The following is a 25,887-nucleotide window of genomic DNA, read 5'->3' as shown; positions in this document are numbered from 1 at the left end:
AAGACATAATCTTAGCTAACAAGTAATTGTAAGCCAGAGCTTGAAAGAAAGAGCGAAAGAATACTATAAAATTAATTAACACATTATATAAAAGTAAAGTAATTCAATAATAACTAGAAAAGGGTTCGGGTACATTAGCTTAGTTTAGTTTATTCCTTGTTACTTCTCTAGAAGCATAGGGCTACATTACATTAACGAGTCTCTTTGTATCTTTTCTTTCTATTTTCAATGATAGAAAATCTTGAGCATGGAGAGTAAAGGGGAGAAAAACGTGAAGGACAGCCAGCTCACTGGATGTTTGAAGTTGAATTCTTGTGGTCGGAGCAAGGTACACATCGACATCCCGTTTACACGTTGACGAATTTGTCCTGGAGAGGCCGTTATCCACGCAACCTTCTTCGTTGATGACGTAGATGTCAAACGTTTGGTAGAGACAATCACGGGCCAACAGGTATTGGCAGGAACCCCGGAAGTCGTAGACACGGTTGTCGAACGTGCGGAAGTGGTTCTTTCCCCACGTGACGCATGCTGTGGCGTCGGCCGTCAGTGGGCGGGCTGCACAATGGACACAAGTCTTCTTTTGAAAACTTCTCGATAAAAGAATGCTCGATGTTTGTGTAAAAGTGGATGAATAGGGGTTCGGGAAAAAGGCGCATGATAAAACCCTCATCACGCGCATAAATAAATTGGAATCGACATGCTGATACACAGACATGTCTGCAGACATTGGGATACACAAACGCATGCAGACAGACAAGCAAACCATGCTTAAAATACCTTACAACAGGGATGCCCAACCTACGGCCCGCGGGCCATATCCGGCCCGCGAAACTTCTGCCCACAGTGCAGGAAATCGGCATGTTAGTAATAATAAAAAAAAAAAAACGAAAAAAAAAGGAAGAAGAAGTATTTATCCCCACGAAGGGGCATCTCTCACTCTTCTTTTCGATGGATGAACATTTCGATTCAGTGCTCCGACTTGGTGTCTCTACGATGAGGCCGGGCATTCAGAAGTTGGTTTCGGGAAAACAACTTCAAATATCCCACTAATTACTATATAATGGTAAATACAACTTGTTTCTAATTAAAAAATGGTATCTGCTCTATTTTTTTTTCTTTTTCATATTTTTGCGGTGAAGTGGCCCGCGACACGGCTGTCTGAAATGGATATGGCCTGCAGGCCGAAAAAGGTTGGGCATCACTGCCTTACAAGAACACATTGGAACTTTATGTTAATCACATGTTTTGAGCAGATAATCGACCAAAATGTCTTCCAATGACATCACGATCTTTCAACACGCGCGATGCTGAAGTCCCTCTATTCAAGCAGACACACAACATTGACGAACACACAGGCTGACATACAGTCACCACAATGTAAAGGCAAATAAAAGTTTCTATAAACACACACGAAGATGTAACAAGATACACACATGCAGACATAAAACCAAATGGTTAACTTCGAATACAAGCACAGAAACTAAGAGAGAGAGAGGACAGGGGAAGGGTCTGCAAATATTTGTCACACGAAGCCTCGCCATGTTTATCTCACTGAACTAAATCAGCAGCTTTCGGTTAATTAACTACTCAGTCTTTCGCATTCTCTCTTGTTCGCTCAGTTGATGGCAAGCGCCAAACATTCCAGTGCGAGTTATGCCGCATGATCACATCGTGGTGTCCCCTGACAGTTTAATCCACATGAGATTAGGGTACACAGGGTAAACTGTATCTGTAACCTACTGTTTGGAAACTTACCAGAGGAGCCTGTTGTTGGTGGGGTCACTGAGGACATACCTGCGACACTTCCTACAAAAAAAGGATAAAATAAATAAAAATAAGCACGAAGAGGAATAATACAGCGAAACTAAACATTCTTTGCATTCATTGTGAATCACGAGGGGTGTTTCTCGTAATTAGCATTATTTTTAGTCTTGATGTCCTTTCCTTGATTTGCCAATCATCAATGTGCCATGCAAATGCATCAAGTTCTGTGAGTACATTTGTAAGTAAGCTTACTAGTTGCTACAACCATGGAATGAAAGAGAGACCGGGGAGGCAGGGAGGGCAAACACAGAGATAGGCAACCCATAAGGTAGGTACAGATGATGACACATGGAAGAGCAAAGAACTAAGTAGAAAAGAAGTGAGTGAAACAAGTTAACACTCGCAACAAATTTTTCACAGAAAAGCTGACAGGAAGGCGTGGGATTCCACACGAGGACACTAACGAGTGGTTAGGAACAGACTGGAGGAAGAACCTCTGTGGTTGTGATACGAGCTTTACATGTGTCATCCTCGTGACTAAAGATGGGCGTTTGCCCAAAATAAGCGATGTTCACTTGAAAGAAGTAGCCAACCGCGAGGGTGTATCCTATGTCACGTGACCAGCCCCACAACCTACCGTTGACGCAGTCGGGTATAGAACGGCTTGGAGTCCACACTCCATTTTTGGAGCAAGTGTAGTAGGCGTTGGGTGGTGATGAAAATACAAAGCCTGCGTCACAGACGACGGAGCACACCTTGTCTGAGTTCACCATGCTGCAGTGGATGCTGCCATGGGCCGGCGCGCTCGGCTCTGGACACGATTCGTCGGCTGCGAGGAAAAAACGGTCCAGCAATCAGAGGTCTTGAACCCTGTGCAATATTTCTCTTCCAACTTTCTCTCTTAAATCATTTCGCAGAACATGAACGTAAATATTTTCAACAACTGGCTGATAAAGTCCTAATCAGATGTAAAACGCACGAACGCGAGCACAAACACACATAGATTATAACTGTCAAAAGGGGGAAAATGAATATTAGCTAGCACTGAACTCAAATAGAGAACTCTGTCTCGTGCAATGATCTGTGGATGCTCTGAATATTTTAAAAAATAGTATTGCTATTCCTTACCAACACAAGGAGGGACAGATGACAAGTCTTCATCCCAGAGGCCGGTGGACATGTCGCAACGTCTTTTCACGGGAGGGCCTCGATTTTGAAAACGGTAACCTGGCTCGCAGGAGGCCGTGCACACCCTGTGGTTACAACAAATCAGGCTTTCTTATTATCTCACGTATTCTGTACTGTCTCAATATCTCCCACTCAGCTCCAGGATAATTTCAGTGGAAAAGTAGTGTTTAGTAAGCCATTGTGGGCCATGGCAACAAATACTGTTTTTTTTTTTTTTTTAATATTCCATCCTACATTTTCGTGTTTCTTTACAGATCCCTATCAACCAGACGAAGTTGGACGAAGGTTTCACCAATTCTGCCAAGGGCTTATATAACCTTCCTGCTAAGACATGTTAAGACGTGGTCAAATGTTTGTCTGTATCTCTCCGGTGAAAACAGCAACACCGTAGTCTACGGCCCAGCTACGTGAAAGTTTTCCCAACTGTTTGTTGTTTTTTTTTTCTTTTAAATGACGTCAGTGTTGTGGATGGAGGTGTGGACGTTTTGTTGAACTACACCCCAGCGAACGTGGCTTTAGTCAGTCCGCCACCGCATTCTCGCCAACAACATTTACATTTCGCGCCTTGAAGCAGTGAAACAAAAACTGAGCTTCTGTCATCCACCTGCACTCGCCTCCTCTCCTCCTCCCTTACTTTGACCTCCGGACATCTTCCTCCGTCTGTCAGTCTGTTGTCTGCCTGTGCTCATGCGCGTTTGTGAGTCTGTTCCCCAAAAAGCTTCTTTTTTATTTCCGTCTTGTGAAATGTTTGTCAGTCAGTTTGCCTGTCTGTCTATCCATTCCTAATTCCATGTGTCCATGCAGTTTTTGTGTATCAAACATGCACTGAAAGTGTGGTCTTCCTGTGAGAAGATGGCAGAGAGAGAGAGAGAGCGGTAGAACACCAATTCTTTTATTGAATTTGGGTTATACAATTTTTTTTAAAGCCTAGAGCCCAGTTTGGGTAGATAAATTACAAATAAAATTACATCCTTAGTACATATTCAACACCAGTTTTTCTACTGAAAAATAAAGTGGAAAACTAACGTGCAATAATATCATGTTCGGTGTAGAACACATTTTTAAAAAGTAGAATCACAAAGGTGTACAAACAAGTTCTGATCTCTCCTTGCACGCAAGAAAAAGAAAAAAGGAATATATAAACATCTGCGGTTTCAGATGAACATCTTTAGAAGCTGGTATATAACTTCTATAGTTACAATTCTTTTACCTAAGCGAGATTAATGTTCTATGGAAATAACGACAAACATCAACATAATGCACGATGTTACATTAATTTTCTATTTCTATCAGGAATAAACACGAAGAAAGGAAGCGGAGGGGGGGGTGATAGAGCGGCAATACTCACATGTACCGGTCGGCGCCTATCGTCTCGCAAAGAAAAATACCATTCTGAAGATTTTGGGGCGGGACACATACAGCTGTGAATAGAATCATCGTTATAGTCATCATCATCATGAAAATAATAAAACTCGAGGTAAGTTGAGAAGATATTGACCCCTTGCCCCCACCCGCAAAAAAAGAAAAAAAAAGTACTTCTCTTCGATTAAAGCTTGATTCATATTTTACAACCTCGTCCCTATAAAGTAAGTATTCTAAGAGTAAGTACTTGCAATATTGACAAGGTAGAGACCAAAAGGTTCTGGCATTTTACAAGAATTAAAATGGTTTTGTTGTGACTTACTCGCTTGCCGTTTGGTCCTTGTTGATCTGTAACATAATGGTCATACTCATTGGTAACATGAAATATTATTTTCAGTATAACAAAACAGTGTATTTCTAACATGAATATTGTTTTAAACTCTCCACATTTTTAATAAATGTTCCCAACACATGCATAAAATATGTTTTGGAGTCCTACAGCAGAAATAGTAACCAATAATGCGATGAATAATACTGAAATTATGATAGAATCAACGACACATTGTAGCAAAAAATATAGTACTCCTACAAACTGAAATAACATTGTGAAAAGAAAACTTCCTAAATTCTGTGCACGGAAGTGGAGGTTGGAAATAAAACTTCCTAACAAGCAAACGGAAGAAAAAAGGACTTCTTTGGACCATACCTTGCCGAGGTCCAGGGTATCACTGTCACAACAGCCAGCAGAAACCAGGCAGATGAGTACATCTTGCAATGAGCCATATGGCTTTGGATAATATTTTCCTCTCACAATATTATATTCTGAAAGTGTCTATAGTGAGCTCAGAACTGTCACTTGTCCTCCAGTGACATGCTTGCCCAGGCAATGTCCAGTGTCTGCCAGGCCACTGTTGTAACCTGATCGCAAATCCAGCTCGGACTTTTGTACGGGACCATAGGACAATGTCTACCAATAAGAGATCAGCGGGTATCTGTCAGCGAAAAGTACTTTTCTTGTACCAGCCAATGGGGGAGCTTCCACGATAGTTTGGGGCCGGGCAGGAGCACCCTTATGACGCACAAAATTCATTGTTTTTGTGCAAAGTAAGGAGTGTCCCGTTCTCTCCCTCATCCATCCTTCCTATTATTCTGTTCTTTTTTTCTCGCCATCCGACTCTCACGCCCAATTTTTTTCAGTCGCTAGCATGCTTGCTCACTCTCATCCTCTCCACCCTCTGCGTGTTGCCGTGAATGTGTCGCAGCATTCTTACCTGTCTGAACTCCCTTCGTGCGGCTCTCTAACAGGGGAGTGACCGCCACATTTTTTAAAGTACAGAGTTAACGCTTTTATGTGACGGCAAACGATTTTAAACTTAAATAAAGTGACCAGAGCAGAAAAAAACCAACAAAAATGACAAAAATAGAAATGAGTCGTTCAAATAAATTTAGAGACAAAGCTTTGTGAGCAGTGTCCCACTGAGTCTTCAATAAGAACTCTGTCGGGAGCTTTCGAGGGACACAGACCTGAGCTTAAATTTATCTCTCTGCATTTATCGTAAAGACCCTGTTATTGCCACAATACTCTACTTCCTGTTGAGAAGTTTAAAAAAATAATCGTCAAATATAATCTCAATGCGCAAATAATATCAAGGTTTGGCACTTGTGCTGCTGTATTTTTTTCGAACATAAAATCTCTCACAAACTAATTTTGTTTCCACCCACGTGTCGCGAGGTTGATAGATGATCGGTAATTATTGTTCCCATCAAGAAACATTACCATCCTTGTCCGTCAAAAACTGGATTGCAAGGAAGAAGACATTCGAGATCGTCAAAGTAATTGATGTTCTTGAAAGAAAGTCAGCTGGGAAGCTGCGTGTGCTTGTTGTTTCAATATCTCCTGTCTCGACATTTTTTCTGCTGGTTACCCCGGTCTGTCTCATCTAACATCGTCACACTTTTCATAGATGGATGCACATACCTCATAGATGAAAATGAAAAAAAATAACTTGTTTTCGTGAGACTTCAATCACAATCACATTTCAGTAAGAAATTGAGTATGAGAATAAACAATGATATAAATATAAGGAAAACATTAACAGCGATAACTTCTCTAAGACATCAACAGCTGACTCCTTGACAGAATTTCACTTCAGCTTCAGAAGACATGATGTCTCACCTAAGGAGTTCTTTTTTTTAAAAAAAAAAAAAGATTTTACTGTCCCGTTTCAGAACACAAAGTAAGTGGGATGTATTTTAAAGGACGATATCCCGTTGTTATCTCCATACACATGTTACAAAGCAATGCCCTCCTTTTAAATAGAGTATTAAATGTCTTTATAATGAAGAGTATACGTAATAAACAGTTTAAAAAGTAAGCTAGGGACTAAAAGTTTCTAGGAAAGTTTCAAGAATGATTTACATTCCCTGTTAAAGGACAAGCCACTGGGTGGACGGGATCGTTTTCCAGCTGCAGACCCAGTAATGTCATCAACAAGCGTCGTTCTGTTTTTTGATGTTTTTGTCGTCGAATTTACTTTTAAAAAAGCAAAAAAAATTAGAAAAAAATTAATGTCACATTAAGAGGAGAACTTAAAGATTGGCCACCTGCTGTTCGTGTATCATGGGATGGTTAAAAAAAACAAAAACAAGTGAAATGCGTGGAACTGATCACGTTTTGCGATGAGCGTAGCGCGTGACGTCCCGTTGTGAACTGCGGCTTGTGATTGGTCACTCTGCCCTACTCCCTCTTGTCTCAAGCTGGTCATCTCTAGCCCACTTCACCACTCCCTCTTGTCTCCATTGTTGCTGATGGTCACCTTTCGCGCACTTGAGCCCCCGCGTGCTCTTGTCTTAAGTGCTTGCTGTGAACGGAACCACCCGCTGAGGTCTCGATAACACACTTCTCCACCTTTGACACCTTTGCAGTGAACATTGACCTTTCAGTCGATTGACGCAAACATTCTCAAATGTAGTATCAAAAATATTCAAGTACTCTCTCTCTCTTTCACACATACACACACACGCGCACACTCGATGGTGTTTTAGTTTTGTACAACCAGAAGGTGAAAGAGAGGGAGAGATATGGAGAGAGAGAGAGGATTCTTAAAAGCATGATGTACGGATGCACAGTACAAGTGGTGTAAGGTCATGTAACATGAAATTCATATTTTTGTATCGCATTTTTGGGGAAGCCTTTTTTTTTAATTTTTTTCTGTTGTGGGTTTTTTTGGAGGGGTATAATTTTCTTGCTCGTGAACCATAGTTTTTGACTTGGTTCACAGATTACAAATCTGAGCAGTTGTTGGGAAAGAGAACGATAAATGATATGAAGAAGGCATTCAATCATCTTTTCCTGCCTTCCAACTATAATCTATAATACCCGTGCATCTTTTTATTAGATTTCTTAGAAAATTGTTGCCCATGTTTGTTTCTTATCTTTTGAATGATTCATCAACAGGTCGGTCAGGAACGCGCTTAAAGATTGTGATTGCATTTTTCCCAGCCGAGGTGTCATACAAATTCACCTTCCCTGATAGCTCTCTCCTAAATTCTCCTTCATTTTTCCTCTGTTCCTAACACAACCATCTTTTATGTAATACCACTAGTTTGTATTTCTAGGGTCAGGTTTCTACAAAGACCAACATTATTTTGACGACGCTCAGATTTCACTACTAATGCTCGAAGATGACAAAGAAATCAAAAGGGATTTCATTCATGTTTCTGGCTAAGACACCCAGTGGGAATGCAGTCGGTCTGTTATGAAGGAGGGTTATTCCATACCCCGTACACAATTCATTTTAAGACAGTTTAATCAAGAGGAGCGCACGCACGCACAGAGATGGAGAGAGAGAGAGAGTAAAGTAAGACGTTTAAGTAATATACTTTAAAAAAAGACACTTGACAGAAAAACAGTCAAAGATCCCAGGTGGAGTATCACAATAACAGATATTTCTTTTTGTTTTAAACAGCAAGAAGATCACTCAGTTTTATCTTGAAACCAACCGGATATCCGTAAAAGCCTCGTGCGATGTATTTTTTTCCTTTTAACAGTGTAATGTTTGTAGCAAGATACTGATTCTCAAAAACGGGATAAATTCTCTCTTCGGTTCCTAGGTACGGGCCTTCAAAGATCATCATACACAGGAGATTGTCAAATAGACAGATGCCAGTATTGTCCATGGTTGTCAAGGTTTCGGCCAATGGCAGAGCCGGAAATATATGCTAATTAGACTCATCTGTACGCCCACGTGACTTGGCGAGTTTGACTTCATGTGTGTAGGCGGGAATCTCGATAATGGAAGGTGCGTATTTACCCACATTTTGAGAAATAGTATCCTGCACCGAGTTTTACCCACTCGTTCGAAAAATCTTTCCACCCCACTAGACCTTTAAGGGTATTGGGTGCAGACGCGAAGTGGCTGGCGGCGACCTTGCGGGCAAAAATCCTGTTGCGATGTAAATTCAAATACACAAACTTCCCGAGCTTTACAATCGCCAAACGTCGACAAGAGCTTGGATCTTCTGATTCTCGCCGATCTTGAACCAGGGATTGTCCGGAAACAGTAATCTGACATCCGTTTGTGATACGTTGGCGTGGAGTCTTCATTGAGTCACAGCATCCTCCTGAGGTGACATTTATTTTTTCATTAAACGAGTTGTTTGTCTTGACGTATATACCGTTTAGAAAATCTTTGTCGATTTTTATATTATTTACTTTTGTGAATTTTTCTACCACGTTAAATTTTTCGATGCTGGAGAATGAAATGAACAAAAGAAGGCGCTCGACATTTGTAATAATAACAATGACTTGTCTAGCGGATGAAAAATAAAGGATAAACAGTATAATAATATTGTGAAATAATAAACATAATTGATGAATCGCGAAAAGGTATTTGCAGTGTCACAGCTTCATGGCAGGATGGGATATTTGCAAAATGGCCATTAAATAATGTGTTACTTCATCTTCGTGATAGCTCATTATTATATCACATTCTCGCGGTCGGCTCTACCAAATATTTGTCTAGTGCAATATATTTCACCTGTGTCTGTATGTTGCATGCTTATCTGGCTATATATTTGATATCAGTCGGTTGGTCTGGGGTGGGTCTTCTTGTCTAATTTCTGACAACATTTCCTGGGAACCTTGTAACCAGGCTGTAGTTTACTCCCCACTGGCACACACCAGGCCAGAATCCAACCCCTTGTTTCGCACAGTAAGTGCCAAGCGGATGAGGCTACAGGTCTTAATTACATCGCTGTTGCTGCACTGAAGCACAGGCGAGTCTTTCAAAGTGCGGTGCTACCCTTAGTGTTTATCTACTCACATCCTCATTAAAGGCAATCTGTTCTTTTATTTGTCTTCAATCTGCAGCTTCTTCTTTCTGTGTACTTGACAAACGACCGCCTCGCGGCTCCTTGTTTGCGAAAACAGGCTGGACATCCACCTGAAAGTCACAGGCCATTCTTTTTCATTATATCGGCATCTGTCAGTGCTAATTTAATGATTACGGGTCTGATAAAACAACTACGACAGAGTTGTCGAAGATTACACTTTACTGATTCCTTTGTGTGACTGTAGACAGGAGCTGAAAAGACCAAACGGGTTTGTTTCTTTACCCTGACTTAAAATAGACGTCCTGTATGTAAAAGTAAATATGTGTTTTGCACAATCTTCTTTATCGGTGGCCAGAAATAGACTTACGCAACGAAAATGTTTCTGTTCTGATTACTTACGTGACTTCTTTGTTCCTGCTTGCTTGTAATGAATTGAGATAATGTGTAAATGTCTCTATCACAAGAAAAGTTAAACTCCTCTTGCACTTATCTTACGTTAAGGGTTCATAAAAGAAAGAAATCAGATGTATACCAAAGACTATTTAATACAAAATTGTATTGAAAATTTGTACGCAGTACACACAAGCACAAGAAAAAAAAAACAAAAAACAAAATCAGTTTTCGTTCTTTTGCAATCAAGATAGAGTTGCTAGCATCGGAAAAAAGAAGACAAAGTGAAATTTTATAACAGAAGAATACGTCACACCTGGCGATCGTAAGAGCCATTCCTAGTTGGGGATGGTTCGAGGTGGCCTAAATGTGCAAGCAAACACTGGTCTGTGTATTTAAAGAGGTAGGTGTAGATCTATGATAAAAAAAAAAAAATCAGTTGAACAAATGATGAGCACGTATAAGTACTCTTTGATCATTCACCACACATTCGCACGTTAACAGTTTACTGAAGGATGCAACACCCGATATTTCCCTTAAATCCGTTGTCCTCGTTAGACACTCAGATTTTCAGACAAAGGAAACATGAGTCAACATAGATGGGTACGGCTGATAGTAGGTGTATAATACAGACCCCTCTCTGTTTGACGGATGCAAAATACCTCTGCACAAACGTACATGTACAGCTCCTTTTTAACCCCACAAATGTCGAACGTTTGACCAAGTTATATAAAAGTTGGTTACAGAAATCTTTTGAGGCTAATTCTAGGGACATTGGTACTTTGTTCAACAAGCTAAGTCCAAACTTGTTTGCAAATACATTGCCAGTTTGTATAATGGAGCTTTAGGACACTTCGGAGATTTAACACTTCTGCACTTTCCCATGTTAAGAACGGCCTAAACAGTTTTCAGGGCCAGGCTTCGTTTTTAACTTCATGAAAATAAGGCAACATGTGATGCAATATCGAAAAGACAAAGCCTTTTATTCTATGTGACAATAAATTAACAGGTAGAAAAGCTGGTTTGCATGTAACTGAAATCTACTGTGATCTGCTTGATATTTAATTTCATGCTCAGTGTTATAATTATTTGTTAACTTCCCTCATCTATTCATTTTGTTTTGTTTTCCATCTCATACTTTAAGCCGATGGAGCAAACGTAAGTGGGAATAGGTTTGTGTCCAAAAGTTTTCTTTATCCACCTTCATATTTCTTTTTTTCTCCTCCATCTGTTTTTCCTAATTTAGTTGTTTGCGTCACCACTTACTTTCGCTAGAAACACAAATGCTTAACAAAGCGAGAAATAAAGATGATGATGATGATGATGATGCACCTAATACACCCAGCCGTTCCCGCGCTCAGTACTATACTCATCCTCCAGCTCTCGGCAGTTACCCAGTACCTGTCACAGACCCTTGTCTGAAAGCTTTCAGAAGTGAGCCACGACATCATGGTCTGACGTCATCAACTAATCGGAAAAACGGCTTCTTTGTTGCTCTTGCTGAAATGTGTTGGTATTCAAGGACCGAAAGACAGAAGATACGATTTTTAATTCTTTTTAAAAATGCAGCAGACGTTTTACAAAAGCAGAATTAATAAGCAAAAGGATTAAACACATCGGCAAACACGAAATTGACAGAATTCCTATACGTGTTTGCATGGTTTAACGAAGGGTCAACAACACATGCTATAGCACTGGGAAAAGTGCTTATATTTACAATAAAGAGAAAAAAATTGTCTAAAGAGCTTTGTGGACTTTTTTAATATGTGAAAGTCTGTGTTGTTATCATTTTGATGAGGAGTACGGGTGGGGGGGACGTCAGTCAGTGTCATTTGTTTTCCTTTTCCAAAGAGTTCCAAAACAAATCCAGAATGCTTTCTTTAAAGTATAGAGACGGATCACAAAAGCAGAAGGAAAAGGGGGAAAATTATATATTGTATGCACTATAATACTATATTTTTATCCTTAGTCTTTTAAGGCGTGATTTTTTTTCCTGGTACAAAGTTAGCAAGTATTTTTTTTAACTAGTCATTTTATTGAAGGGAGGAGTCATTTCGACGTTCTCTCCTTATAACAAAAGAAAAATAAACAAAACCAAAAACTGATTATTTCGAAAAGTAAAATTAAGAAATAAAATGATACAAATAGATAAAACATTTATAATATCACCAAGAAGAATTAATGTCAAAGCTAATGAAAACGAAAACCCCACTAATTCGTGTCTCCCTATTGTGAGCTCCTCCATTAGTCTCGGTGCTTTTTCTCTTTTTTTTTTAAATTTTGTGAAGACGTGTGCACTTAATGAAGCATGCCACGGCCAAGAAAGTGGTATCCAGCTGGATATACGGTAAATTCGGGCAGGTTGGTAAACGTAAGGAACGATTTTCCGCCGTGGATGTGAGAGGTTTGATGCGGTAAAGAGAACTCTTCGACAGGGGCAAAATGGACGTGTAAGCACCCAGACACAGGAGGAACGTGACACCTTCCAGGATATTCTTCGAGATAGCAGTATGTATTAGAAAAGTTAGTTTTATTCAATTCTTGCGAGACCTTTTGACAGGACTGCTATACATTATAACTGTAGTGAATGTGATTGTCATGCTAAATTCACTACAAATATATAGTAATGTGTAATAGTAATAGTAATGTGCCAAGCAAAAACCTGTGTTCTAAAGTGTTAGACCTGATGAGGTATGATTAAGAGCTATCATCATATCAGGTTTAACTCATTCCAATAAAACAAAATGACAATACCTTGTAACATTGAGATATACATAGCTATACATTTCAGACAAATATTTCTTTTTTGTGTAGACAATGGAACCAGTTTTCAAAAGAACCACGGCTTTTAATGTGTTCTGCAGCAAAAGGCTGAAGGGTAGGTTTATTTTATCTCAAGCATGTACAGCAGCTATTATACTACATTAATTGCATGCGTTGAAGCACTTTTCTATTCTACTTATCTTACATCCTACTAATGACATAATTCTATATTAAGATGTATATAGTTCATAGAAAGGATGCATTACCACTGATTAAAGAAAAAGAAGTACAAGCTGCTAAAGTAGGCATGAAAGAATGAGAAAGATATAACTTGTTAGTAAAGTGTTATGAGAATCTTCAGGGATTGATACAATAATCTTAGATTATTCCCGAGTCAGGTGATGCCCTGAATGTATTGTATGATGATGACAGATAAGCAGAATCAGCCAAATAGTATGCTTTATGGTTGGTGTCAATTGAGCAAAAATGTTGATCCAAATGCAAGAAGTATTACAAAATGAAAGTACAGTATTAGAGCAATGGTCAGTAGTTTATATGTTTATTCTACCCCTATGGTTGACACCATTTTATGTAGCTTACCTGTGTCTAGTGACCTATGGAATTGTGCTGTTTAGGGCTACCAATGCTGGGCACCTCAAAGGGTAAAAGCAAGATGTAGCTAGAAGGATGGTCCTTAGGGCAGAGCTAATGACGTCCTATAAAAGCGCTTTTGGGGATACTAAAATACATACCCATTGTAATGTGTAGGCCTGAGATTAATTTTAGATATCCTTATGAATCGATGTACTTTCATGGTACCAACAAGTAATGAGCAGTCCACGATGATGGAAAATATTTGTGCTCACTATTCGGGTAATAGATTTCTTTAGTCAGTGCCATTGATTAGTTATATACAGTCAAATCTCCCTACTATGCCACCGCTACTATGCCACTCTCGGTATTATGCACTTTTGCTCGGTCCCACACTATAAATTCAATGTAAAAAAAAATTTACTATGCCACCCAGACTCTCGCTACTATGCCACTTTTGTGTGACTGTTAAAGGCACAAGTTGTGAAATTCCGCGCAGTGCTCGATTATTATACTCTATGGTAGTGTGGGACATTGCAGTTAGGTGGATAGCACGCACGCATAGCACGCACACAGGTAGGGTGGAGGCTGGCGATAGGGGTGGTGGTCGCTGGCCGGGTGACAGTCACGTGACAGAGGGAGACAGGGTTCCCAGGTCCTTGCAAGGTCCTTTTAAGTCCTTTTATATTGAATTTTCGCCGAAAGGCCTTTTAAGTCCTTTTATTTGCCATGCGGTCCTTTCAAATTCTCACACAGGTCTACATTTTCTCTGTGACCTTTTAAGTCCTTATCGATAAAAATTACCACAAATTATTTCCGGAGTTGACTTTGGCACAAAATACCGACGATTTTCGCCGCATGTTTGGTCTACACATCTGTACAACACTAGTTGCCCTTCCGTATTCGCAAAAAACACTCTTTTTTCCAAAGGTCTTTAGAAACTTACTCTTTCTTGAACTTTGAATCTTCTAGTACTACTGTGCATAGCTCTATTTCTCTCTCTCTCCCGTTAGAGTGTGTGTGCGAGAGAGAGAGACATGAACTGACTTTTGTATTACACCAAAAGAATGGCTTTCATGTTTTGCAATTATTATTACTTAGATTTCTAGAAAACTTGGAACATTAACGGTGTGTTATCACACGCTAAGGACAACTTTTTAAGTTATCTAATCTAAAATATGGCAGACAGGCTCAAAATTAACTCTTGATTATTTATTACTAGAAATAACATGTATTTGAAAACATAGAGAAGACAACAGATTCATAAATAATACATCTTTCCGACCACACAAGAGAAAAACTTAAGCATTGATGAACTGTCACTTAGGTCCTTACGAATGCATGAAGGTACTTTTAAGGTCCTTTTAAGGTCCTTTTGGCACCATCCCTGATCCCTGGAACCCTGGGAGAAGCGGGAGGGGGTCGACTAGCGACAGGATGCAGGTGCTCGGATATGGTTGGGAGGGGTGGAGGATGGAAGAGGTGAGGGGGAGAATGAGAGGAACAGCTAGTGCCAGCAGACGATTCTTGAGAGCTTTGGACTGACGGGTAACTTGAACAAATAAACCATTTACGATGCCTCGCTACTATACCACTCTCGCTACTAGCCACTTTTGCTCGTCCCGGTAGGTGGCATAGTAGGGAGATTTGACTGTAAATCCCTAATGGAAGTACCTTTTCTAATGTAAGGAATACTAGTTCTTATTTTTTTATTAGTTCTTATTTACTATTATATTTCCAAAAAGCTTGAGATTAGTGCTTTCTCTGTATACACTGCTATGTTAATTTCCAAGTCATAGCCAAAGCTGGGGAAAACATGAAATGTATTACATTCAAGTAATAGATTAGTAGCTGTAACCCTGCCATACAATATTGAGATGTTTAATATTTTTATACTTTTAAACTCACAGATCATGGCATGTTTTTTATTATTTAAATCCACTCATTCTCTTCTTTCTGTGTCATACAATCAATGTGTAAGAGTTATTGTAAAATTATTTTGAACTTGGGTATAATAATTAAGTCTACATTTCACTAGGTTTCAGACTTTCACTAGGTTTCAGACTTTACAACACTGAATTTCATCAGTTTGTTGCCTTCGCAGTTCTTATACAAGCAGTGGTTAATCTGTTACAGATTGGACAAATACTAATTCTCTGGAAGTTGCATTAAAGGAATTGCCAAAGGCCAAAAGTAAGACTGAAAATTAGTATTTTCTGTGTCCTTTCTTGTGAACAGGCTTTTGACTGATTTTAGTTTTGCTCTTGACCTCTTGTTGTGTTCACTTATGCTTATTATTGTGCTCACCCTTTGCTAACTTTGTCACAGACAGTGCTGCTTCCTGTTTATTTTGTGCATTATCCAAATGAATTTAAATTTCGTCGGCTGATGAATATTACATCCAAAAATATGCTTATAAATTTATGCAAATTGATTCAAATTGCATAACCACGGTTGAAGTAAATTCTATACATATATTGTTTTGTCTTATGTACTCATCTATATATTTTGCCATATTGTCACCATTTGTTGCACCTGTTAGATTGTTATTGTGTGATTGTTTTAATATGATCTTATGCCCCCTAGGTTTTCAGCCAATAAACGAAAAGTTATGCCTGTCCCAAATCCGTGTGCTTGTGTGCCTTTATGCATGTAAAGCGCTTTAAGTCTGGCTGATGATGGAGAAAGGTGCTATATAAGTGTGCTTATTAACAACTAATGTGTCCTAAAAATTGTTACATCAATGAATTTGCATTGACTCCTGGATTTCAGTATGATTTTTCAAGAAGGCATTTTGCAGTCAGACCTATAAGCAGAACAATGGCCTTTACCTCATAGATCTTGCTATGGTTGAAACTGTGGTGTGGAATGTGGATCATAGCATTTGCAGCCTGGATGAATCACAGTCTTTCTCAAGCTGAATTATGTATGCTGCGAATAATTTCAGTCTACATTTTATCCCATGTGGCATTTTGTAGACAATATAATTTGCATTTTATGCTGTGCGTCCATGTATGCTTGTGTGTGTGTCAATTATGAGTTTGCCCAAAGGCTAGGATATGGTGCTATTTGAATTTATTATTATTTATGAGTATTAGCACAATCTTTATCATATTGAATCTTACAGTGCAGTCTGTTCCAAAGCATATTTGTGTGATTGTTTGTAACTAAAAATGCAAGGTTACATATCATTGTTTACCTCTGTGTGCAGGAACACGAGTCACATGGGATGCAATTACAGTTAAAGCATAAGAAAACAGTTTGGGGCCTCTTGGGGCCGTTGATCACATACCCAGTTCAATAGAAATTGAATAAATTTGCCAGAACAATCCAGTTTTGGCTAAATTTGATATTAATTCTTTGATATTAATCAAATTGACCAGAAAATTTATAAAGTAGAATGAAAAGAAAATAACATTTATTATTTGTGGTTTACATTTGTGCATAGCTTAGGATGCACTTTAAATTTAGTCAGATAAGACATTATGAATCATCTTGCATATTGTGACTTCTGGCTATACATACAAATATTTGGCGCTTCAGTAACTGCATTGGCTTTGGAGCAGAGTAGTGCTGAATGATTTTCCATTGCAGTCCTAACAGCAGATTGTAAAATGTGATTCATATACATCAAGTCAATACTGTCATGTATATATGGGAGTAAGTGTGCTGTTTTCTCTTTTCGTTTGTTTTAAATTTGTATGAATATATTTCGCTCATTGTAAAATTTCTTCTTCAATGTGGACATAAAAACATTTCATGGGATTAAAAAGTGTATGTCAGTTTTCAGAAGAAATATGCAGTTGATGTCTTTTGCCTGTTTTGAATGTGTCTCAAAGTAAATGTGTAACAAAAAAGTATGGATGGTGGAAAGAGGTCGCAGCCTTTATCTGTAACTTTAAAACAGACTCAGTTTCCCCCTCCTCCTCCTCCTTCTCTTCCTCATCTTTCTGATTGATAATTTCTTTCTGATGAAAAAAAAACAGTTTTAGAACTGATCTTGATGTCAGATCTTAAGGTGTGATTTAAAAGAAAGACCGAGCAGCGCTGACAAAAAGATAATTCAAACAGCTGACAAAATTGAAAACCGTTATGCTTACACTATTTCCGGCTTAAGAAGGACGGGCAAGACAACAGAGGATGATAAAGAACCATGAACCTTATGTGGCTATGACTCCAGCTTTTATTCTAGCGCCGCTTTGACAGTATATAATACAGTATCCAATAACACAGTAGAGCACAAATTCGTAAAACATATATAGGTGTGTTGCATAACGACGGAATATTTAGCAACTGAACTTGGCTTTAATTACATACTTGGCGTCTATATCCCCCTCGGGGACATCATACAGCTTACTTTCCCTACTCAACATATGAGCATTTGGTCTTTTCTTGACCGAAACCGTCAAATGAAACACGTGGATCACAACAGACACAACAGCGATTGACACATTGAACATGACTTACAGAAGCACTATCATACAGTTTGCTACATAGTACGGATGCCGAAGTTTAGTCTAGTCCATGTTACTACTCGAGGAACATAGAGCCGCAACAACACCTTGCCATCGGACCCGGTTTGGGGCAGCATGCCTCATTTGGGTTCATGTGGTTACGATATCCTTTGTCTCACTTTCTACTTTTTCTACTCTCTCACTTTTCCAAGTCTGCTTCGGTCTCCCAACTCTCCTCTTTCCCTGAGGGTTCCAGTCAAGTGCCTGCTTGGCAATGGTGTCAGGTGGTTTGCAGGGTGTCCTGTTCAGCCCCATTTGCGCTTTTTGATGTCTTGACTAGTGGCATTATGGTTAGTTCTTTTCCACAGAATGCTGTTGGAGATCTTTTCAGTCCATCTTATTCCCTTTATATGGCGTAGATGGCCTATGTCGCTCTCCAGGTTTCAGAACCATACAGTAGGACTGCCTTCACAATTGTGTTGAAGATGCGGGTCTTACTGCGGAAGGAGAATGCTCGGGATGGGGCGTAGGCTGTTGATATGCGCACGCTGGCGCATCTTGTTGCTAAATATCTTTAATCTCGTCTGTCATTCTGTAGTTAACGATTTTGTATGTTATGTTGGGGGTTTTTTTGGATTGGGAGTTCCTGCTTGTTGTGGATTCTCATCACTTCGGTCTTCTTACTGCTGACCTTTGAAGCCAGTACGGATGCTAAAGACATCCTCGAAATTCATAATCTCTTTTACCATTTTCACCGATATGTAAAGCGAATAAAAGCATTCGAGATCCAGTCCCTGAGAAAACAGTTCCGAATTTCTTCTATTCATCACAAGACTAATGAAGATGTGCGAATCATGATGGGCCAAAGAGAACCCTTCTGGCGACGGGAAAATCGTCTCTTGTCTGGCCATGTAACCAGCCACAACACTTAGTGAAGAACATCCTCTGGAAAACCTTGAGTGAGGACAAAGACAATGAGGGTTGAGGAAGAACCAACATAAAATATAGGGCTAAACATGCCACTCAGCAGGAATGATGCAAGACTTGCGCAAGAACTTTCTCAATGTCCCCGACGATACCACAGTATTGTGTAAAAGAAGATATGAATGAATAATCAATTAGTCTTCCAATGAAAACAAATCGACGATTGTTTAACACAAGTCAAATAACAGATTTATAGGTACATAAAAATAGAAAATCGCGCGGGCATACTTATGTGTGTCAACTCTTCACCCGCCCCGGGAGTTTGGTGCTAGAATTCAGTAGGCTAGGCAGGTGGATTAGAATCGAAATAGCAGTTGCGTGTGTGTGTGTGTGAGAGAGAGAGTAATGTAAATAAATCTGTCTTTAAACCTATTTACCTGTGGGAACATGTCTGTCCACAAGAATGCTAGCTTGTTGCACTTATGTCCTGGTCGTGCGAATGAGCTGAACGTTGATCACTGTAGTGAACGAGATTCGTGTTGTCCGTAGTTGTGACATAGCAGAAGAATGCACCAAAGAAAACACACTTTTGTTGGGTACAATGCAGGGACTTTTGTAGATTTAAGGTCGGCTAAGTGCTGGTGTGCAGTAGATGAGAAAAAAAAACAAACAAACAAAACAACCCACACCAACACAACGCTAGGTACATTAGATAACGCACCCGACGAAGGAAAGCCAGAATTTCTACAATTACTCCAATGCTACAAGGTTGTCCTCCACTTAAAGTAAGCTGCTTATCTCTACTAGCTGCTCATTGACATAGGTTTCTGTTTTGCTAACACTGTTATTTTGTGGTCATAGGTGTCTTAAGTGTCACGGGACGGCTCTCGTCGCTTGGACTGATTCCATCCTCTCCTCCCGCGGGGACCGCCCGTCTCGTAGCGGAAAAGACACATCCAATACATATTAAGAAATGATATATTTACGAAAAGTTCTATATTATTAGAAGTTAAACGTTAGAGTCCCAGAAGTAACCATGACCTTCATGTCTGACCTTACTTTTAGAACGGAAGCTGACCTCTTGTATCAAGTTTGCATTTAGGGTTTATTTGTGTGTCTGTTGTTCCTGTATCTCATCTACTCCTGTCTTTGCCCCCTTTTCTCTGTCTGCATTGTCTCTTATTCATTAGGTGTAATTTACCATTTTGTTTAACCTTTCTTTTCTGAATAACTCCCGGCAAACGCAAGATTCGGCCAAGCTAGGGAAAGTCTTGTCACATTGGTTTGCCCATTGCCAATCATCCCCCAAACAAGCAACGTTCACGGTGCGCGCACAACTATCGCAGCTGTTGCTCTATCTAAATCCGTGATACCACTTTGAGGTTGAAACTGTACGCCCCTTTGATATTCGATTGCAGATGAGTTTTTACAAGTTATGAAAGTGGAAAGTTGCCCGCTGTAATCAATAGAAAGATACAGATGCATGTGGTGTTAGGTGGTCGTCTTTTGTGGCGTGATTTTTCTGACGAACACCCATTGTAGTGTGAAAGTACATATAACTGGTTTAACTTTTAGTGGCATTGTGCTTCTTTTTTAATTCTTCTCGAACATTGCCTGCTTGATTCTCACCTCCTTTGAAGATTTCCCTAATCTGCAACAACCCATCTTGCCAGTTTGCGAAAACTTGTCAATGTTGTGCTCGTGTAGTCGGTGTGTGTTTATGTACAGCAATAAGAGGGCGCTGTTGGAAGTGATCTACACATACAACTACTGATGACAGTTGGCACCATCGTGATTGACCCCGATCATGTCGAAAAGCAGTTCACGCGAACACACGATCAACACACACACGTTTGCGTTCACGGTGCAATCGCAATCGTGGGTTCATCGATTTGTATACACTGTAGCTGGCACCGTACACCAACGGAACTGCTACCTTCCCCGACACATACTCCTCCAGAATGGCACGAACCCGAGCATAGCCAGAGCCTACTACTTCTATGATACGTTGTAAACAAACGCGCGCAGACACACACACACGCGCGCGTAAAATTTTGTCTCTCATTTACAATACCACACTCGTTTTTCAAGCCCTTTTCAATTTATTGAACATACACTTTAATGAAGTACAGTAAAATAGCTATTCGTGCTTGGTCAAGCGGTGGATTTACAGTGATAGTGTTTGTCTGACTTCAGAAGTCTCCCTGCTAGATGCAAAATACGGGGAAAGAAAGTTATTAGTTACATTATTAACTACACACTTGTCAGTATTTTCTACCAGCATGGATAACTGGAAAGCAGATGGTAATAGTGTTTACATTTCTTTCTCACTACCCTGTATCTTTATCATAAGAACATAACATGTATTACCGACTCTACAACACCTGGACAAAAGGGACATGACAGGATAGTAGCAATGTCACTTTGAATGATCACAAAATGCAAGAAATGTGAAAAAACATGAAAATAGTGGTGAATGCACACCATGTGCCAAAAACATATGGTTATCCCAATGACACTTTTTTTGGGCACTCCATGAAACATCCACAATAGCACAACAAACAGATAGTCTTGTTGAAAGCAATCAAATCTAGATATTTGTACATATTTATACATTTGACTATGTCCTTTTCCATGTGCCATTTCTCCCTCTTTGACAGGTAACCACCATTGCAGAACACAAAAATAGAGTTCTCAAGATTTATAACAAAGCATACCTGTTTATATAACATCCTTAGTAAGAATATGTTGTAAGTAAATAACATGATATACGAGTGAAAATTCTTTTCACTTAATTTTCCTCAAAGCAAAAACTGTGTTTGTTAAAGGAAATATTTGTCTTCACTCAGATATCGATTCGATCTGGTGGCATAAGCTCATGCCTTGCTCCAGAGTGGCATATAAAATATATTAAAAGGCTTGTTTCTGTGGGTGAAAGCAACTGGATGCACGGTGTGAATGTGTCTTGTATGTATACTATAAAAAAAAAGTACATTGCTAAAAACAGAATTAGAAGGTTACACCGTTCTTGGTTCAAAAATGTAGCAATGAATTCATAAAGCTTTGTTGATGTTGGTTGTAGCTATGCTTTAAAACAAAATAAACATGCTATCATCCTTAAATACTTTACAATTTCAATAAACATATCAATTGTCCCTTCAGTAACTGACTAAAGAAAGTAATAGCTCAAGAACTTATGGAAAAAAAGTGTTTTTCCTCTTCATCGTTTTCACCAGATTTCGAATCGATATCTGAGTGAAGATCACTAATCACATCTATTAATTCCTCATGAAATAGAAGATATGTTTTTGAAAGACATGGCCTAAAATTATCAGTAGGCATTAGACAATGTTGATAAATTCTCTTTATATCAAAACGTCGGGAAACTGATGTGCACAGATTAGGCATATTTTCAAAAACTTGCAACCATGTGAAAATATTATGTACAAATCAAGTGTAATAAACTTTTGTGGGTGTTTTTGTTTGCAGAATACAGCAACTGTGTTTAAATATTTCTTAAAATGCCTAATCCTTAACCCATACAACATACCAGACTACATATTGGGCACTTCTTGCCCAGGAAGTCATGGGCATGAGCTGTCTCAAGACATAACACCTGATGATGGTGAAATTCTATAATTGTGTTACCTACAATAACAATTAAACAAACACATAAAATACCATTTTCACAATCCACGTATTCTTTCCATAGTTTCCAAATAATGTAAACAGAAATTTATTGGCTTATAACCCTTATAATTAAACTATATTTACATCCATCAAATGAAACTGTCGCACTACTTGACTACAGGTCTAGTGGCACTGATACAGTTCTCTATGGAGTCATTAAGCAACATACCCTGAGGAGTTTCTTGAAAGTTAGACTTATTGGACAACATATGACGATATGTTTAGCAAGCATCTTGTACATGTTGCTGTAGTCATGCTGTGACAAAATATGATAGCATGTTTACCCAGTGCCTTGTACATGTTTCTGTAGTCTCTGCTGTGACAAACACATTATGATGTGTTTACCAAGTGTCTAGTACATGTTGCTATAGTCATGCTGTGACAAAATGATAGCATGTTTACCCAATGCCTTGTACATGTTTCTGTAGTCCCTGCTGCGACTATGTAGAAAAGTTGTCTTCCGCTCCGATGCCATGCAAATTTCTGGAGAGACATTTTCCTTCTAACTGTAGCATTCTGCATAGCTCCATCACTTTCATGCAAAATGCGGTCCCTGGCTTCTTTGGTGTTGCTGGCCATAAGCATTTCTTATTAGTGTTACTGCTTCTGGCTCACATTCACAGAACTGTACTTTCATGATGTGATCTCTGCCTATAATAATAATAAAGAGAAGAACATAAAACGTGCTTTTAGAATTTGATACTGTTCTACCTTTACAGAAATATTATGCAACATCTTCTCATTGTTGAAATATGCTGCCTACTTCTTTTCTTTCCACACTACATGTTAAAGTCCAGCCTAAGGTAATTCAGTAAAGTAAATATTCTTACCTTTCAGAATTGTAAATTAAAGCTAGTTAGAGTTTTCGTTTATAATTGTATTATTACGTATCCATTTCTTTGAATCTATTTCATATATTTATTTTGTCTGACATTCAACAGTTAGTGCAAAATAAAAGTAAACATAGGAAAACATAAAACCAAAAAGTGCCAATAGTTATAAATAAATATAAAGTCTGGCAAGGCAGACAGCCCTGTAAGCAGATGCCACATGCGAAGAAAAAAGAATTGCATGCCCGAGACGAAAGCAAAACCCAGGACAGCTAACCCTCACTGGTGAAAGTCCTGGCTTCCGAACATTTATTCACATTAAGTATCTATTAATTAACATTTATTCACAAGCTTGTTTGTTTTGGTTAAGACAAGGTTCTTCCATAATGTGATATTTTGAATGCATGACAGTAAAATGTGAAAAAAAATTGAGAAGAAATGCTTGGGTAAAATCTGTTTTTCTAGAAAACATAATAATCTTGCATATGTACCTTGTGCATCAAAAACTCCAATCTGACGGTAATAGAGCTTGTCACACTGGTGCTCAGACAAAATGGTTGCTTCTCTTTTCACAGGTAGATACAATGATGCGTCCTGACAAAACAATAGCAAGTTTTAACATAAGCTTGCAGCATTCAAGTCTATAAATATGCCATAATCAAATTATGGAATTTATTTAAGTTTCAAACCTCATCAAAAGTAGAATCCATGGCATTGTAATGCACAATGGTGTATCAGTTCTTACATTAGCTAAGTCTTACCACATTTCTGATTCCTTTCAGTTGATTTTCTGAAGCATGTGCTTATATATATATACAGAGAGAGAGAATATATATTGAGAGAATATATTTTCAGATTGCCGATACCATTGTGTATATTTACATTTACATAACAATCTAAAAGATTATAAAAATATATATATCCACAAATGTTGATATATTGTACTTACTTCTTTCCAACTGTATGTCTGATGATACATCACCAAACAGTAGATCTTTTCATCACATGATTTGCAATAGTCTTCCAGGTCCACAATCAGGACACAAGACAATCTCTGGGACCTGTGCACAGCCACAGAAGCTGCATTTTTTTTTTTTTGGCAGGTCTGAATTCTTCAATGTGGACATGAACAAGACCTGCTCGCAGATCTTTCCAGCCCTCAGCCTCGGACACTTTTTTTCTTCTTGTGATTGCTGACTCCAGTTTCACCTGGTCTCGTAAGAATTAAATAGAACTAACTTTCTAATACATCCTGCTATCTCGAAGAATATCCTGGAAGGTGTCACGTTCCTCCTGTTGTTGGGTGCGTACACGTCCATTTTGCCCCTGTTGAAGAGTTCACTTTCCAATTTCCTCACATCCACCGCGGAAAATCGTTCCTTACGTTTACCAACCTGCCCGAATTTACCGTATATCCAGCTGGATACCACTTTCTTGGCCGTGGCATGCTTCATTAAGTGCACACGTCTTCACAAAATTTAAAAAAAAGAAGAGAAAAAGCACCGAGACTAATGGAGGAGCTCACAATAGGGAGACACGAATTAGTGGGGTTCTCGTTTTCATTAGCTTTGACATTAATTCTTCTTGGTGATATTATAAATGTTTTATCTATTTGTATCATTTTATTTCTTAATTTTACTTTTCGAAATAATCAGATTTTGGTTTTGTTTATTTTTCTTTTGTTATAAGGAGAGAACATCGAAATGACTCCTCCCTTCAATAAAATGACTAGTTAAAAAAAATACTTGCTAACTTTGTACCAGGAAAAAAAATCACGCCTTAAAAGACTAAGGATAAAAATATAGTATTATAGTGCATACAATATATAATTTTCCCCCTTTTCCTTCTGCTTTTGTGATCCGTCTCTATACTTTAAAGAAAGCATTCTGGACTTGTTTTGGAACTCTTTGGAAAAGGAAAACAAATGAGACTGACTGACGTCCCCCCCACCCGTACTCCTCATCAAAATGATAACAACACAGACTTTCACATATTAAAAAAGTTCACAAAGCTCTTTAGACAATTTTTTTCTCTTTATTGTAAATATAACCACTTTTCCCAGTGATATAGCATGTGTTGTTGACCCTTCGTTAAACCATGCAAACACGTATAGGAATTCTGTCAATTTCGTGTTTGCCGATGTGTTTAATCCTTTTGCTGATTAATTCTGCTTTTGTAAAACGTCTGCTGCATTTTTAAAAAGAATTAATAATCGTATCTTCTGTCATTCGGTGCTTAATTCGACCTTTTCTAGTCGGGTTTTCGAAAAGGAAAACGAATCGACACGGAATGACGCCCTGGCATTAATTCACTATACGGTATATCGTCATCTAAGCCAACCTTTCCATACCAACAAATCTACAAAGCGACAATTTAATTTTGGCATTTTAAATCCTACGTAAATTTCGCTTTCACAAACGGAAGACAATCTGCAGGCCGGAAATCTGCCAGTGTCGCAGCAAAATTTGCTTCACAACTAATAATAATAACAATGATCGAGAGCTTGCAAACGTACATTAGATACAAAAAATAAATTTTTAATTATTTAATTTAATAAATTAAGTTATAAATAACGTAATTTCAATTTATTTTTTATT

At 38.7% G+C, this 25,887-nt stretch overlaps 1 protein-coding gene and 2 long non-coding RNA genes across 4 annotated transcripts in view; 1 reads left to right on the top strand and 2 right to left on the bottom strand.

The window, feature by feature from the left end:
- The window catches only part of LOC112564354 (mucin-5AC-like), a 36,554-nt gene extending 30,961 nt beyond the window's left edge, over positions 1-5,593 (bottom strand). For both annotated transcript variants that reach the window (XM_025239096.1, XM_025239097.1), the window contains exons 1-7: positions 5,021-5,593; positions 4,637-4,662; positions 4,301-4,373; positions 2,893-3,017; positions 2,402-2,593; positions 1,756-1,806; positions 292-555 (exon numbers count right to left, since the gene is read on the bottom strand). In XM_025239096.1, the coding sequence (XP_025094881.1) occupies positions 292-555; positions 1,756-1,806; positions 2,402-2,593; positions 2,893-3,017; positions 4,301-4,373; positions 4,637-4,662; positions 5,021-5,097 (808 nt within the window). In that variant the 5' untranslated portion in view covers positions 5,098-5,593. The remainder of the gene's footprint in view (positions 1-291; positions 556-1,755; positions 1,807-2,401; positions 2,594-2,892; positions 3,018-4,300; positions 4,374-4,636; positions 4,663-5,020) is intronic.
- A 6,672-nt stretch (positions 5,594-12,265) lies between these two features.
- LOC112563984 lies at positions 12,266-17,188 on the top strand. The gene is made up of 4 exons (XR_003099140.1): positions 12,266-12,546; positions 12,853-12,916; positions 15,529-15,585; positions 16,604-17,188. It is a non-coding gene; the product is annotated as an uncharacterized LOC112563984 (long non-coding RNA).
- A 5,825-nt stretch (positions 17,189-23,013) lies between these two features.
- LOC112563985 lies at positions 23,014-24,971 on the bottom strand. Its single transcript, XR_003099141.1, has 3 exons — positions 24,240-24,971; positions 23,782-23,884; positions 23,014-23,111 (listed from the first exon to the last, which is right to left on the bottom strand). It is a non-coding gene; the product is annotated as an uncharacterized LOC112563985 (long non-coding RNA).
- Between the last annotated feature and the right edge of the window lie 916 nt (positions 24,972-25,887).

Source organism: Pomacea canaliculata, linkage group LG5 (assembly GCF_003073045.1).
Source record: "Pomacea canaliculata isolate SZHN2017 linkage group LG5, ASM307304v1, whole genome shotgun sequence".
In the NCBI taxonomy this organism is placed as follows: domain Eukaryota; kingdom Metazoa; phylum Mollusca; class Gastropoda; order Architaenioglossa; family Ampullariidae; genus Pomacea; species Pomacea canaliculata.
This window is presented reverse-complemented; position numbering and strand designations above follow the sequence as displayed.